Genomic DNA, 17,140 nt, shown 5'->3' on the forward strand with positions numbered 1-17,140 from the left:
GGATCTTCAGGATCCTTCCCCACCTCGCCCCACCCCACCCGATGCCACAACCCTTGGGCCGAGGAGGCCGGTGCAAGCCCCACCCCTGACGAAACCACGCCCCAACCCCACCTCTGGCCCCGCCCCGCCCTCACCAACAGCTCGGAGGGGCCCAGCAGGTCCAAGGTGAGGGACTGCATGCGCGAGAAGCGCACGCCCAGCTCGCGGTGGACGCCGGAGCACTGGATGCAGGTGAGCACGCCCAGGTTGGTGCTGAGCCACGTGGGGTCTACAAGGGAGAGTGGCTCGTACCTGGAAGTGTGGGCCCATCCCCTCCACTGCCACCTCACCCCTCCCCTCCCCTCCCCGCCCCGCCAGCCCACCTGCAGCCCCGCAGTCGCAGCACTGGCCGTTCCCGGGCCTGCTCTTCACCTCGGCGATGAGCAGCTTTGTGAGATCCTGGGGCTCTGCGTCCAGCCCGGCACCCGCCCAGGGTCCTGGGCCACCGCCACCGCCGGGCTCGGCTAGGAAGGCACTGCTCAAGGCCTCATCCTTGCTGTTCTGTAGCACTGACACCCACCTATGGAGAGGGTGCAGGGTGGCATGGGAGTGATACCCGCAGGGGTGGTGGGGTCCCCCGAGGCTGGGAAGTAGATAAGGCTCCCCTGACCCCACCCCCAGGCTGGCCGTCGGGTGTCACTCACGCCTCACACTCATGTTCATCCTCTGCCTGGAAGTGGTATGTCCTGTTGTCTGTGGGGAGAAGGGGGTATGTCTGGCTCACAGAAACCCAAGGAGCCCTCACCCAACCCACGGGGTCCAGGTGGAGCTTTGTCCCTGTGGAGCCAGGCTCTGCCTAGCTTGCAGTGGGGATGGTGATGGCCAGCAGGGTAGTGGCTGGTAGTGGGCAGTTTCTCAGAAGTCACCTCCAAAGGAGGATCCCAGCAAGGCCCCTCTGTTCCAGGGTCTGGGGAGGTCTCCCAGAGCACAGGACAGCCCCCCCCCCCCCCTCCGGTCAGAGGCAGAGTATCCTCCAAACCTACTGCCACCACCCAACGTGGGCCCTCAGCCTCCTGTCTGGACTCCCTGCTCCCCAACTCCCCCCGCTCCCCGTACCAGCTGCCAGATTGTTGTGCCCAAGGTTCTGATCTAATCACGCCACCCTCCCTCCAGGACCCTCTGTGGCTCCCTACTGCCAGTAAATAAGGTCCAAAACTTTAAGAGGCATTTCCAGGCCTCATCTCCCACCACTCTCCCTGCGAACTCTCTACTCTGGTCAGCCTGGTCAGACCCACTCTCCTGCTTCCATGCCTTTCATCATGCCAGTCCTGCCTCCTGGGACAATCTTCCCCCAAACTCTGCGTTCTCTGTCCTTCAAGGCTACACTCAAATGCTCTCTCCTCCAAGCAGCCTTTGCGGATTCCCCACAGCAGGGCAGGCCTTTCCCTCCCTTATCTTTGACAGTCCTATATCTGTACCTCTCTCCTGGATACTCCCATCATCTTACTGGGTCTCCACATCACATCCCTGCCGGAGAGAGCTCCCTGAGGATGAGATCTAGGTCTTTCTCAGCCTGCACCGGCCCCCATGTAAAACCTGGCACCAAAGCCTCCAAAAGACGAAGAGTAAGAGTAAAAATTTTAAAGAAATAATAATTTCAGGGCGCCTGGGTGGTTCAGTTGGTTAAGCGACTGCCTTCGGCTCAGGTCATGATCCTGGAGTCCCGGGATCAAGTCCCACATCGGGCTCCCTGCTCAGCGGGGAGTCAGCTTCTCCCTCTCACCCTCCCCCGTCTTGTGCTCTCTCTCTCTCAAATAAATAAATTAATTTAAAAAAATCTTAAAAAAAATAATTTCGAAAGCCAAATTACCCAAATCCATTCAAATATACTTTACAGAAATAATGATATTTACTGTGGGATGGGGGGTGCATTTTAATATTTAATAGGATGTGGATTGAAGCCTCTAAAAAGAGTGTCCAGGGCGCCTGGGTGGCTCAGTTGGTTAAGCGACTGCCTTCGGCTCAGGTCATGATCCTGGAGTCCCAGGATCGAGTCCCGCATCGGGCTCCCTGCTCAGCAGGGAGTCTGCTTCTCCCTCTGACCCTCTTCCCTCTCGTGCTCTCTATCTCTCATTCTCTCTCTCTCAAATAAATAAATAAAATCTTTAAAAAAAATAAAAAATAAAAAGAGTGTCCAGGGCCTCAGATGTCTGCTGCCTGCAGGGACAGCTGTTTGATTAAACACATGGGGGACTGGACGCAGGCCCCTAACTGAAGCCTCCCGGGAGCTGACAGGTCTCTTAGAGAAGCCCTGGGCAGTTGTCGGGGAGGAGACAGGGACTACTCACGGGTCACCAGGTCAAAGCACTTTTTCTCCTCAGGGTTTGGCCTCACTTGGCACGTTAGCAGGGTCAGCTTCACTGGGGGCCGGTTTATCTGTGGGAATTTGGGGAGAAAGGACACATGTTCCCCTCCGGGTCTCCCAAACTCTCAGGCTTCCATTTTCCCAGTCCGTTAAATAGGCATAATAGTCCTGTTCCGGTTCATGTCCCCCCTCTCCCAGCGCCTCATCGATGTGGAGTGTGGGCCAAGATTAGGTCGGGAGCTTTGAGTCCCAGCCTTCTTCCCAAAGGGGGTCTCCAGCAACTTGGATCCAGGTTTGGGGGCCAGGGCTGCAGGGAGGGTTTGACACTTGTTGGTTCAGAAGTGAAGAGAGGACCTATCGATTGCGCCCTGAGACCCCCCACCCCCACCCCTCCAGGCCTCACCGTGCTGTGGGAGATGGTCAGGCAGCCATACTTGACTCCACACTTCCTTTTCTGCCAGACTCTTCGAATTCTAGAGCCCAGAGGGATAGAGAGACACTGACCCAAGGCTCACACCTAATTCCCCTGTATCAGAAAACAAGAGTCCTGGACCGGGTCCCTGGCCCCACCCGTATAACCTCCAGGCACACCTCTTCACCTCTTCCATCCCCTGACCCCTACACCCCTCACTTTCTGGGGCTCCCTTCTGATGATGGAGACATAGCCTGCCCTGAGGTACCTCCCAGTCTGATGGGGGAAGCATAGCCCCCACTCTCTGGGAATCCTTATTCTGAAGGGGATCACATGACCCTGGCCCTCTGAGAGCTTCTCGTCTGATAAAGGAGACACAGCTCCCAACCTTAGGGAACTCCTAGACTGGAAGGAGGATCAGGCTCTTGATCAAAACAGATGCATTATGATTAGGGATAAAGCAAGATAAATATTTAGACCCCAAAAATAAAATTAGCAAATCCACGATCCAAAGCTACTTAACACTTCTGTAAGAGGTAAATATTAATTGGTATAACAAAGTTATTCTTCTCTGATAAAAACTGATTAGTAAGTAGAAACGTGAACACATCCCATGGAGCCTTTGCATTTCACACACTGATTTTTTTACACCAGGGAGCAAGGCACAGTCAACACTTTCATTTCCAGGCATATTCAGTATATTATAGAGGTTAAAGGTAAGGGCATGGGGATGGTCTAGGGCATCGTAAGTGCTCAGTAAGTGCTAGCAGCTGCTTTTATTCTTTTTCAAGTTAGGAACAACCAGTGACTTCTAAGCAGACGTTCACGTGCCTAGGATTCTGATGATTTTGCATTGCTAGGGTGGAGGTCCTGGAACCCTCAGAGTCTACCTAAATGATGAGAACGGTCCCATTGGGCAGCTCCCCCAACTGTCATTTCCTGGCCGTGTGGCTTTGGGCAAGTTACTCAAGCTCTCTGAGTCACTTACCCATCACTCTTCTTGTAGAGAAAGCCCACCTTCTCTGTCCCAAACTGCTTGTTGCCTTGGTGCTGATGGATGCTGTAGCCACCTCCACCTCCTGAGTTCTTCCGGCTCAGATTCTCCTGTTCCTCCGACATGCAAAGGAGACCTTAGGGCATCTGGGTGGGCAGAGCCTCATTCTGCAGGGGTCTCTCTCAGGGACATTTCTCAAGGGACCCTTGAAGTGGGGTCTTCCTCCTCTCCCTCCCTCCACGGTGGGCCTTGGGAGAAGGCGTTCCTTTGGGGATGATTCAGGGGCTGACCTCTCTGCTCTCGAGCTGCAGTGTCCCTCGGAGGGAGTCCCGGAGCCGGGTCAGCTTCTGGAGCTCCTCCTCCTGGGCTTGACGCAGCTGTGGAACAGAGGGCCGGACCCCACCGTCAGCCAGCAGACGGGCCAGGCGCACAGGCCAGAGCAAGACGAGCAGAAGCCCGGAAAGACAGGGGCTTGACAGTGGGCCCAAGGCTGAGGCCCAACTTACCGCATGTACAGAGGCTGCCAGCTTCTCGATGAAGGGGGACAGGCTCTGAGCAGCCTTCCAGCCGTCTTGGAAAAAGCTAAGGGGTATCAGGCCAAACAAGGGATGAGAAAGATGAGAAAGAGAGAAGCAGGAAGTGTGGGAGAAGGTGCTCCAAGGATCACAGGGCAGCTGGGGGCAGTATTCTCTGTCAGGCAGGAGCCGGCTCTCTGGAGCCAAAGTTGTCTGGGTCCAGATCCCACTTACTAGCTGGGTGATGTTAATAAATCTGAGCCTCAGTTTTCTGAGGAGAAAATGGGTTGCTGGGGATTGAGCAGGAGCCAATGTGTAAAGTACTTAGCGCTGATACCTGGTGAGCACCCACCAAAGAGGAGCCGTGGAAAGCACTACCAACAAGGCAGACACAGAGTCCTCGAGGGCCTGCTAGACCCTGGGGACGGGCCTTGTTTGGTGTAGCCTGAAGGGTTAAGGGGCACGGGGCACGGGGTGGGGGCGGGGACAGGGGCGAAACCTACTTGTGCTGCGCGTGGAAGAACTTGATGAGGCTCTGCAGGAAATCAGGACCCTGCTTCATCTGGCTCTCCCCGGCTCTCAGCAGATACTGGGGAAGGAGCAGGGCCAGGCATGCAGTGTGAGCAGAACCTGAATCCTGGGGGCAAGGGGCTGCCATCCCCATCCCGGGCTAATCTTCTTGGCCATCACTGAACTTCAGTGATATCCCTCTTGGCCAGAACCTGTGACTGGGCCCCCCTGGGGGTTCAGGAGACGAAGACAGGAAGACACGTCCCACCCCACCCTCACCCCGGCAGCACCCTTACCTCACACATGTGCAGCTGGAAGACACGCCGCTCTCTCTGGGTGTCCTGGGCCACCTCCCCGGGGCTCCCTCCTGTCACCCTGGCCCGGTCTCTCTCCTTCTCCAGCCTGGCCCTAGGCCCCAAGGAAAGAGAGGCCTGAGCGACTCTCACTAGAGCCCCTTTCGCGTCCCACCGCCTCTCCACGCTCCTCTCTGCCACAAGCACACGAGAGAGGGGCCTCCTGTGTGGCAGGGCTGGGGTACAACGGTGAACAAGGTGGATTCGGGAATCCACAGGCTGGTGGGGGACAACGACGTGGATCATATCACAGCCATGATGAGAGCCATGGAAGGCTAAAAGGGGGATCCGACCTCGTCGGGCTGCTCAGGAAGTGCTGTTCGAGGTGAGATCTGAAGTCTGAGAAGCTGCCTGGAGGCAGCGAGGAGCATCAGACCACGTGACTGCTGGAGGCAGGAGGCACCGGGGCTCAGGAGTGGAGGTGGAGAGGAAGTGGTTTCCGGTGAGCTGCAGAGGGGCCAGATCACGCAGGGCCTAATTCAGATCATGTCAGGGTTCCCGAGAGCAATGGGAAGGAGTGGAAGGTTTTTATGCAGGGAAGGGGTGGGCTTAGATTAGGGCCAGGTGGGGTTTGGGGTGACCAGTACGATTTTGCTGGAAGGGATTTAGGGCCTCGTGGCTTAAAGGATCACAAAGTGCCTTCATACTTCTGAGCCCACAGAGCTTCCCACTTAAAGCTTAGAAAACCCTTGTTCTTTTCTTTGTAAGTGAGGACAGTGCCTCCCATGCTTGCAGCTAAGTGTAACCTGGGCCTTGCCCCCACAGATCTCAAGGGTTGGCTGTTTTCCCTCTTTGGGGATGGGTGGATCTGTGTGCAATTGATTTCCTGGAAATCCCACGCCCAGCAGACCACCCACTCTCAGCAGGAGAGTGTTTCCACATCTGGGGCTGGGCACATGTAACCACAGCTCCTCTGTCAAGGAGATGTCTTGCTTATCAGTTTTGCTTTCAAGTAGGTGCCAGACCTGAGCAAAGAAGACAGCTGTGGGATACATTACAAGCATCACTTCCCCTCTCCAAGCCTCTGTCTCCCTCGTCTGCAAGATGGGGATCCTTATCTGTACCCAGATGACAGAGGATGCAAAACTTAGCATACAGAAGACCCTACAGCTGTTATTATCACAGGCCCCCCTAGGCCTTAGTTTTTCCATTTGCAAACTGGGGAAGCAATGGCCTAGGCAGAGTTCACTCTGGCTTTAAAGTTCCAGGCCTCACTGAGGTCAGGCCTCCAGGACAGTGTTTATATGCAGAATCTGTCCCTGGAGACCCACAGAGCAGCTTCTCAACCATGGAACTACAGATACTTTGTCCAGACGATTCTTTGATGTGGAGGCTGTTCTGTGGATGTGGGATGTTTAGCAGCATCCCCAGCCTCAACGCACGAGGTGCCTGTAGCTTCTCCCAGTTGCGACAGCCAGAAATGTCTCCTGGGGGTGACGGTGGGGGTGCAAAATCACCCCTGCCTGACAACCACTGCTCTAGAGTGCAGTTCTGTAGGTGTTCTAGAAAAATTTCTTAGGAGTGGCTCTTTTACATTTCCCTAAGGCTTTATGATATCCTGAGAGGGAGTCTGTAGCAGGGCAGTGGAGTAAGGGTGGGGACTGTCCCTATGACCCGGGCCTGGGTCATGACAGATGCTTTTTGGGGGATCTGAAGATGAGCAGCAGCCGAGAGAGGTGATGGCTGGGCCGGTAGGGTGTCAGCAGTGAGCCTGGCAGCTTGCTAAGGAGGGCAGGAGACAGAGCAGGCAGAGGGGCTGGGCGGCGGCGGGGGGGGGGGGGGGGGAGTCTCCCATAGACCTCGCTACCACATCTTCCAATAGTGAAAAATGAAAAATAAGCTAAATGTCTATCAGTAGGAAGTAGTTAAATAAATTATGCTGCGGCTAACTATGGGAATACTATGCAACTGTTACAAAGGATGAGGAAGCATATGTACTAACATTGAGAGACATCTGCTCCAGAGTAAATGGACAAAAAGGAAGCCCAATAGGGTACAGTGGCTAGAAACGCATAGTCTGGATTTGAATGGCAGCTCTCTCACTTAACCTTTATAAATCTTTCTAAGCTTCAGTTCCTCCATTTCAAAACTGAGACAAATACCGTCTTGTACTCAGATGGTATGATGCATGGTACAGTCCCTGGCATATGGTAAGCCCTCAATAAATAGCAGGATTATGATGATGCTAATGATATTGATGGTTATGGTAATAACCACTGGTGATTCCTTTATTTAGATTCTATTTATTCATTTGAGAGAGAGAGCAAGCAAGCACAAGCAGGGGGAGCGGCCGAGGGAGAGGGAGAAGCAGGCTCCCCACTGAGCAGGGAGCCCAACTCAGGGCTCGGTCCCAGCACCCTGGGATCACGACCCGAGCCGAAGGCAGACGCTCAACTGACTGAGCCACCCAGGTGCCCCTGGATAATTTTTTTTTTTTAGCATAGGGTGCTTCCTTATTTACTTATTTAATTTTGGGGTGTGTGTGTGCAGGCTCTAGTGGAGATTAAAGGACAGAAGCTAGTTAGCTCAGGATGAAGACAAGCTGTAAAGTACTATAGATGGCTTCGTGGATTACCATAGCTTTGTCCCTCAGTCTCAGCTGAGGTAACCTACAGAGATTTACCCCACCAAGGCTGACCTAGTCATCTGAGATGACCTGCCACCTCAAACTACTAGCTGGGGAGTGCTTTTTATTCTCTCACACCCTGGCCAGAAAAGAGCAAAACTCCTATTCCCTCAATGTCCTCAAAGGTTCACCAGTGGTTCATAAACATTTCAACTTCGGACATATTTTATTTCCTTTGAATGGAGTTGCCAGAAGAGGAGTAAAATGAATAGGGAGTGAGAAGCAGGGAAATGCTAGTTACTGAGGAGATTGAGAGGAACGGAGAAGGGGACTTTGGGCACAGTCTGGTATTCAGACAGGGACTGAGGGGGTCAGTGAGGAGGACGGTGGGAGAGGAAAGGAATCCAAACTAATCATGCACCTGCCAAACTGACACCTTGAACAGCCTCTCCTGTGATGCCTCCTCCCACCGCCCTCCCGTCCACCCAAACAAAACCACCTGTCTCCCCTGCCACCCCGGTGCTCGTACTGTCCCTGTGGCACCATCACTTTGTATTTTCGTCACTTATCGACCCACCTCTCTTCTCGCTTACAAACCAGTGGGATCCACTAAGGCAGGGATTGTGGTGGTGTTTTTTTCCCTTACTTCTTACCTGTAAGTTGGGGATAATAACAGCCCCTTTCCCTGCCAAGGGGAGTCAATCTGATAATAGATCTAAAGAGCTTATCACAGTTCCTCGGACAGAGGAAGCTCTTAAGTAAGTATAAGTATCAGCTGCTATTATTACTAATTATTATTTTTAAGCACTAATATTATGCCGGGTGCTCCGCTAGACCCTTCACATACTAAAGTGATAACCCCGTGGGGCAGGAATCATTACCCCATTTTACAGTTGAGGAGCCTGAGGCTGAGACAAGTCACAAATCGCTCGGCTGTTAAGTGCTAGAGCTAGGATTTGAATCCAGGTCCGTCTGACGCTAGAGCCTTGGGGACAGCACTGGTAACCAACACAGTGCCTCAGATTTGCTCCATCCCTCCTGCCTTGCCTGGTCCCCCCAGCTCGTGACAGGCACAGTGTCTTTTTTTTTCAAAATGTATTTATTTAATTTTTAAATTTTAATTCCAGCATAGTTAACATATGGTGTTCTATTAGTTTCAGGTGTACAGTATAGTGATTCGACAATTCTATACATCGCTCAGTGCTTGTCACAGTAAGTGATTTATTTATTTGAGGGGGGGCAGAGGGAGAGGGACCGAGAATCTCAAGCAGACCCCTGGCTGAGCGCGGAGCCCCATGCAGGGCTCCATCCCACGACCCTGAGATCATGACGGAGCCGAAACCAAGAGCCGGTCGCTTAACCGACTGAGCCACCCAGCTGCCCTGTAGGTGTACTTAATCCCCAGCACTATTTCACCCATCCCCCCACGGTGTCTTTTCTGACAGGTCACAGTCAGGGATCGTTTTACACAAGATGAAGCCGAGCCCCAGAGAAGGGACATGACTGTCCCAGATCCTGAGCCGGTCAGGGGGAATGCTAGGGGCCGAGGCCTGGGCTCCCGCCTCTTGGCCCCTTGCTGTGCTATTCTGGTCTCGGTTCTGGCTCAGAAAGATGGCCAATAAAGACTTGGTGAACTGCAGTGCTAGACGCTTTATAGGCACTGTGCTTCTTGCATTTCCACGTCAACCCTGCGAGGTATCGGCCGGCCCCATGTTTCAGATGAGGAAACAGACCTGCATATGGAACAGCCTAGAAAAACCAGGGCCCTGCAGACAGATGCTATTCAGGGCCCTTCCAGCTGCTGCCCACCCTGGTGTGGGAAGAAGGAGGTGGAAATGCACAGTAGCTCAGGGCTCGCCCATATCTAGCTATACCTGAAGCCCTCACCAAAAGGCACGTACCACAGACAGCTGTGCCAGGACATGTAGCTCAGCCTGTGTGACGTGCACGGCAGGGGCCAGGAGTCCATGGAGCACAGACTCAGAGAGAGAGCACCGGACTCAGAAGCCCTGGGTTCTAGTCCAGACCCTGTTGATAACTCACTGGAGAACCTTCACCGAGCCCCTCTCCCCATCAATTACAGACTCTTTTCTTGAAACAAGACCTTACAGGCAAGATCACGATGGAACTCTGGTAAAAGCAGAACTGCATGGAGGAGGTTGGCTGGGGGGGGCGGGGCAGGGGGAGTTATTCTTCCCACTTGATAGACGGTGTCCTGCGAGGCTGAGGGCTTGCTTACGGTAACTCGGGAAGATGCAGGCCATGTGGTGACCCCACATCAAGTCCCAAAGACAAGGACTGCCTGCATGTGTGCACCCTTCCCTGGGCCTCTCCCACGCCCTTCACCCCAGGGTCTACCTGCACAACTGCAGTGTAGACGGGGATGCTGCTGGCATGGGGGGGTCCCAGCCTTCCTTCAGCCTTGGGAGGTCCCCATGGCCCTGGGGCTGGAGGAACAATAAAGCTCCAGGATCTACTTCTTAGAATGGATCCTACAAAAGTAATAATTATGGGTGGGAGCAAAGATTTAGTTCCAAGGACAGCTTCCCGAAGGACAGGGGAGACGAAATACGTCATGGATCATGCATATGTTTGCACCCATTTAAGTGACATTGTATAAGAATATGTAACAGTGTGGAAAGATGGTCAGGCTGTATTTTTAAGTAAACAAAACAAAACAAAACAGTATGATTATTATGTTTTCAGTTTTGCAAAAATATTTCTTTATATATAGAAAAATGACTAGAAAGGGGCGCCTGGGTGGCTCAGTCGGTTAAGCGTCTGCACTCAGCCTAGGTTGTGATCCTAGGGTCCTGGAATTGAGCCCTGGGTCTTGCTCCCTGCTCAGCGGGGAGCCAGCTTCTCCCTCTCCCTCTGCTGCTTCCCCTGCTTGTGCTCTCACTCTCTCTCTGTCAAGCAAATAAATAAAATCTTTAAAAAGAAAAATGACTAGAAAGATGTTACTACTTGAGGCTTGGAAATTAAGAATTTTCCTCTTGGTTTCAGTAGCTTCCCCTCCCCCCTCGTTTTTAAGTGATAAAACGACAGAGTGTGCCCCCATACTATGTAAAAATATTCAAACAACAGAGAAGTAGTGGCTAGTCCCCATGTGGCCCTAATCCTCTCCCAAGGATAATTAAAATTTTTTTCTTCTTTTGCTTCTCCTTATTTTCTAAGTTATTCACAATGGACAGATACTGCTTTCGCAAAATGCAAGCGAAAACAAAATTTTACAAACAGCCAACAGTGCTCTGAGGTATGGTGAGCCTGGCCGAGCCCTGGAAGAGTCCTGCAGACAGAGCCTGAGGAGTCTCTGTTCTGGGGGAATTGGGTTCTTCTGTCCCTGTGATGTCCCCGTAGCTGGTGAGAGATCCCGAGTATCGTGTGGTGAACCCAAGAGGCCCGGGTAGGACACTGACTCCTTCTCTCCTCTATGTCCACCAAAATGTTGAGAGATACCACCTGGTGTTGCAGAAAGATGATCAAGGAGCATGAATCCCAGTTCTACCTCTGCCTAGCTGTGTGGCCTTGGGCAAGTGACTTAACTCATCTGAGCCTCCGATTCCTTCTCTGACAATCGGGACGCGAACCCCTCCCAAACAGGGCTGGGTAGTCACGAGGATTAAGTGGCTGACACGCAGAGGTGTTCAGTAAATGGTAGCTGCCCACGTCCGGAACCACGGAGCAGATGGGCCTCTGAGAGCAGCATCTTGAGGTCCCTTCCCAACTGCTTCCCTTTGGTGGTCTCGCAGTCCAACCCCCAGACTTCCATCAGGCCTGGGCATAAATCACCCCCCGTAAAATGCCTCTAGAGAGTGAGATGCTGTGCGCTTTTGGGTGACATGTTCGGGCAGCACTGAAGTTCTCCCCAGTGTCTAGCCTCCTGCTGCAAGACCAGCATTACTGCCCTGGGGAAACCACCCTGACCGCAGCCACTTACATTTTGGCTTCATAGTCCTTCCACGCCTTCTCCAGCTGCTTTTTGGAATCCTGTGGTTTTAAAAAGAACAATTTGCCCAAAGGGGCGCTTGGGGTCTGGAATCCACAGTCCACTTTGCTACCTTTAAGGTGACCCTGCACTTTCGTGCTCACCTATGCTGCTCAGAGCCATGCTCCAACTAACCCCTACACCCCCAGAGCACTTACTGTAAACCTCACCCCCGCCAATAGACCCAACTGGCCCCGTTCTCAGGGCTGAGACGCTTCACCCACCTAACCTCCTCCCATAGTTGCTGAGAATCAGCTGGGTTTGGTGGGCGTTGGCCCGAGGTGTGGGAAGATTTTTGGGGTCTGCCCTAAGTCCTCTCCCTCAGAAGATGGAGATCACCATAAGGATAAGGATGGGAAGATGAAGGTCAGACTCCTCCCCTAACTTTATCCCACCCCTTCCTCCTGCCTGGTACTAGATCATGCTCTCAACAGGAAGAGTACGGGTAGAGGGACGAGGGACATATGCACAGAGAGGCTGAGAAGTCTACCCAAGGCCACACAGCAAGCCAGTGAGACCTGGCTGATCCTTGGCCTAGTTTGCCTAAGCCTCATCAGGCAGGACTGCTCACACCCTTCAGAATTGCCCTAGTCAGCCCTGGGGGGGGGGGGGCGGAAGCTGCATGGCTGGTTTGGGTGGTTCCCAGGCTGGTGACCGGCCTCAGGCAAGAGGGAAGCCTCTGGGGGGAGGACAGCTTCTCCCCAGGGCCTTCTGGGGCAGATTTCTCAGGGAGATTATTCTGTCACTTTCTTTGAGTTTTGCTCTGCCTAGAGACCGGAGCTGCCAGGTGCAGAGAGGAGCCAAGCCTGGGAGTTAGGAGCCCCAGGTCCCACCCTGGCTCCTCCACCAACCAGCTGTATGAACTGTAAGCAGGTTCCCCAACTCCCTGAACCTCGGGTTTCCTCCGCTGCAGAACAGGGATGACAGTGCCCACGGAGCCCACCTCGTGGGCTATCTCACAAAGGGCTCAGGCAGATAGTAGGTCAGCCATCTTCGGCTGACGCCAGAGCCAGGTCTTCCCAGCCTGAGGGTCCCTAATATGGAGTCAGCACTCCCACTGTGACAGCCCCACTTGACCTCCGGCTTCAGCCCAGCCCTGCCTCCCCTCTGGTCTCCTGCCCACCACTCTCTCGTTCCCTCCCACCACCTTTGGGCATCCCCACTCCCCAAATGGGAACTCACCTGTCGTCCGTCCCTCAGTTGCCCCTTCAGTAGACTGTCCAGGGGGAATGAGACGATGTTGTTCAGGTTTTGAACCTGGAAAGAGCAGAGACCCCCACACCCCACCCTGGGTGACCATCTGTCCAGCCCCAAGGGGCTAGGACACAGCATCAGGAGGCAACGGATGGCACTGGGGGGAGAGGAGGTGGGGGGGGAACAGAGGTGAGAGCGGAGGGTAGCAGGGGTGGTGGAGTCGATCTCCCATAAGAGCTGTTACCCCCCCCCCCCAACTAACCAGCCTCATCACCTCCGAGCTCTAGGGACATCCACGGTCAGTCCCATCTCTGGCCCTTTGCCTCGAGCACCCTCACCTGTCCCCTCAGACCTCGATTCTGAAGTGCCCATCTGTCATTTGTATCCGGCTAGCTCCTTGTCTCCCCCTATCATGTGGGGAACCCTTCGGTGGTAGTATGGGGCGAACACAGGAGTCAGAGCTGACCAGAGTACCCCATCCTCGGGCTGTAGTGATTGGGTCAGGCACATGATTCAAGCCAGCCAATCAGGATGCTTCCTGGAACTTTCGGCCAAAGTCATGGGAGAAAGGCTGTCTTTCTTCTGGCAATATTGTGAATCTGGGTCTGCTGGGCCATCTTGCCCACCGAGCAGACACAGAGAGAAACTATCTACGAGAAAGAGAAGAAGCCTAAAGCCAGTTGCATACCTGGATTTCCCATTACAAGGGCCAATGCATTCCTTGTTTAAAAAATCCTAGTTTGAAAAAAAAAATCCTATTTTGAATTGAGTCTCTATCATTTGGCAGCCCCAACTGCCTGTCTGATATTCCAGCTCACCTTTCAAGGTACAGCTTGGGTCTCCCCTACTCTAGGAAGCCTTCCTGACTGCTCCTACCCATGACCTATGCTGATCTTCCCTTGTCATTTTTTTTTTAGATTTTATTTATTTATTTAAGAGAGAGAGAGCGCGCGCGTGTGTGCGCACAAGTGGGGGGAGGGGCAGAGGGACAAGCAGACTCCCCCGCTGAGCGTGGAGCCTGACTCGGGGCTTGGTCCCAGAACTCTGAGATCATGACCTGAGCCGAAGTCAGACACTCAACGGACTGAGCCACCCAGGCGCCCCATGACGCTCCCTTTTCTGAACTTTGGCAGCACCAGGCCTCTGACCCAACTTGCTGGGTTCTTGAGTTTGTGCCACACTGCTGGTCATGTTTGGTGTCGTCCCACATCTCAGTTCCTGCCTCGCCCACTAGACTGTGGCTCTCTAAGGCACAGCCTGACTTTTTCCTGTGTCACCAGCCCCCAGTACAATGCCCAGTACAGAGGAGCCCCTCAGCAAACCCTAGTTTGACCGTTACAGGGGGAGGGGAGATAAAGACAAAAGCAATCACTAATTCAGTTGAACTCAAACACTAAAGACCTACACAAAGGACAGTGCGAGAGGCGGGGCTATGCAAAGAGATATAATAATGACAGATGCAATAGTAGCAAACACTTCCTGAGTGCTTACTCAGGCGTAGGCACTTAACTTGCGTAAGCCTCATTACAGCTCTGTGAGGTGGGTAACGTTATTAGCCCAATTTTAGAGATGGGGCCCAGGCAGATTGAGTGACTTGCCCAGAATCACACACCTAGAGAGCAGCAGAGCAGGGATTCAAGGTCTGCGTCTAAGTCCGAGGTCCGGGTGCTCAACCACCAAGCAAACTGCCTGGCAGAGGTGATGCAGCCAGGGACTGGGCAAGGGAGGGACTGGAGCCATGAAAGCCAGTCCACAAGCCACGGAGCCTGGAGAGAGCTGGGCTCTCCCAAGGGGCTCCAGCCAGGCTTGTGTTCAGATGCTGGAGCTAGACACCCTGGGTTCAAATCCAGCGATATGAGCTCGGGCAAGTTGCTTGACCTCATGCCCTAGTTTCCTAGCCCGTAAAGTGCGGACAATTAGTAAAACCAAACCCACAAAGCTATGCTCTAGGATTCGGTGGGTTAACCCACGTGAGGTACCGAGAACTGTGCCCATTTGTGGGAAGAGCTTGTATCTCAGGAAAAAAACCTCAGGCAAGAACCTAAGGACACTGGGCAGGTGCAGGAGCTAAGACGCTTGCTGAGGGGAGGTAGGTTCCAGGCTCTGAGGACACGGCAGATGCAGTTGGGAAAGCAGAGGACCAGGAGGGGTCAGGGGAGGTGGTGGCATGAAGACAGGAACCCCAGAGTCGGCCTTCCCTTCTTCCAGACTCCCTCCAGGGAGCCCTCTCTTTGTGGGGCTCTTCCCCTCTGTGAGCCTCCCTCTGCTGCTGGGTACTCACCAATGAAGAGAAAGAGGAGGGCAGAGCTGGAGGGAGAGCAGGAGAGAGAAGATGTGGGGTGGGGAGGCAGAGAAGAAGAAGAATGCAAATGGGAGGTCAGAACTGGAAAGGGATCTGGGTCGTTGGTCAAGGTCAAGGGAGACTAGAGGTCCAGGGCAACCCCGGACAGTCAGGTTCTTAAGCCCACTTGATTTACCCCGAGCCTAGGCTAAGGGCTGCCTGAGAAAGGAACAGGGCCTCACCAGGTTCTTGAAAAGTGCAGCCACCTCGCGGGTGAACACGGCCAAGTTCAGGAAGCCCGTGGAAAGCTCGTGACTGTTTTGGGACAAGTGACTGTTGCCTAAGGATTCTACAGCCTCTCGGTACTGCTCCTCATTCTCCACGTGGCCTGTGGAGGTAGGAAAAGGCAGAGTCAGTTCCTCGCTGGGGCTGGGGAAGGGGCTGCTTGGCCAGGCTGGGCATCAAGCAGGCTCACTCACCAAGTCCGGAGCTGTGGATCGCCCGCACAGCCTTCTTTATTCTCTGCAAGATGGCCTGGTCTCCTTCCAGGATCTGGAAGCAAATGCAGACAGAGTTCAGGGATGCTCAGCTGGGAGGGGTGCCTGACTCCATGATCCCACCCTTCAGACACACATATAAAGTTTCTTCCCCCAAACATGAACAGACCACCCTCTTCCACCCAGACCACATAGGACACCATAGATCAGTCATACCACTCCAGGAAGACCTACAGACTTTTCTCCCCACCTCCAATGCAGGCCAAGTAAATGTAGCGATTCCGAGGCATGTGGTGTAGTGGGGAATGCCAGACCTGGGTTTGAAGGCTGACTCTGGCACTAGTGTGTGTGTCGATCTAGACAGATCTGTTAACTTCTCTGAGCCTTGGGTCCCTTATTTGCAAAATGGAGATGATACTATGGGCCCCTGGAGGTGCAGAGAGAAGTAGTGATCTGAAATATATACAAAAGTGCTTAGCAAAAGACCAGAGAGAACGCGGACATCTCTGTATTCTCAAAGACATATCTCAAAGATGGTAGAATGCTTGTTCATCAAATCCGGGGCTCAATAAGCCAAAGGGGCCACACTCAACCCCGACTGGAAAGAATTGTGGGGGCGGCATCAAGCAACCTCTGTGGATTGCAGAACAGACAGCAGGTGGTGGGGGAGGTCAGGAGATGTGATGGGGAGAAGCAGGCCTCACGGGGCCGGGGGGACGGCGGGGGGGTTCAGCCGGGGATCAAAATCTCCTCTTTCAGTGGGGTGCAGAAGCTCCAACCTCATGGACCCCTTACAGAATGCTTAGTGAAGCTGGAAATTATTATAGAACGTTAGGGCTGAGAAAGGCTGACAGAGCCCCCAATGGAGACTGGGGCCTAGAGAGAGCAGGGCTTGGCCCAGAGCCACTGCTGCAGCCACACACCCATCCCCCCCCGGCCACAGCCCCACCTATTTTGTCCGGTGACTGAAAAGGGATCAGAGTTTATCTCCAAAGAGTTACCTTCAACGTGACAGGAGTTAGCAAACACATTCGGAAAGGATACGCACAGGAGGGCACGCACCGGGCAGACCTTGGGGGCAATGTGGAGTGTTCTCCGAAGCCTCGGGCAGGTGGGAAGCCTCAGGAGGGAGAGGGGTCTGGTTTTGAAGCTCAGCTCCAGCGCCCAGATGCTGTGTGACCCCCCCAGCAAGTTGCTTCCTGATTAGCTATCTGTACAATGGGCGGAAATAATGCCTCCCTCTCAGGGCTGTTATGAGGATTATATGTATGAGACGATGCACATAAAGGGCTTCGCCTGGTGCTAAGCCCAGAGTGTGTCCTCAAATAACAGTACATGTGATCATTATCAGCACCCGCTGCTGCTGCTAGAAGGAGCCATCAAATTCTGAGTCCTGTTCCTACAGGGACTAGAAAGCTAACATTCTCCTCCCTGAGTACAAATTTCTTGTTTGGGACATGGAGGCCCATCCCAGGGCTGAAGAAAA

At 53.6% G+C, this 17,140-nt stretch overlaps 1 protein-coding gene across 1 annotated transcript in view; it reads right to left on the reverse strand.

Annotated features, from left to right (window-relative positions):
* The window catches only part of ASAP3 (ArfGAP with SH3 domain, ankyrin repeat and PH domain 3), a 47,799-nt gene that overhangs the window by 7,102 nt on the left and 23,557 nt on the right, over window positions 1-17,140 (reverse strand). Inside the window, 14 exon segments of the mRNA XM_027625161.1 lie at window positions 135-268; window positions 363-559; window positions 684-732; window positions 2,328-2,415; window positions 2,748-2,817; window positions 3,745-3,860; window positions 4,041-4,127; window positions 4,257-4,332; window positions 4,769-4,854; window positions 5,072-5,183; window positions 11,635-11,684; window positions 12,865-12,939; window positions 15,400-15,545; window positions 15,637-15,709. Coding sequence (XP_027480962.1) covers window positions 135-268; window positions 363-559; window positions 684-732; window positions 2,328-2,415; window positions 2,748-2,817; window positions 3,745-3,860; window positions 4,041-4,127; window positions 4,257-4,332; window positions 4,769-4,854; window positions 5,072-5,183; window positions 11,635-11,684; window positions 12,865-12,939; window positions 15,400-15,545; window positions 15,637-15,709 — 1,359 coding nt within the window.

This window comes from Zalophus californianus, chromosome 4 (assembly GCF_009762305.2).
Source record: "Zalophus californianus isolate mZalCal1 chromosome 4, mZalCal1.pri.v2, whole genome shotgun sequence".
NCBI classification, from domain to species: domain Eukaryota; kingdom Metazoa; phylum Chordata; class Mammalia; order Carnivora; family Otariidae; genus Zalophus; species Zalophus californianus.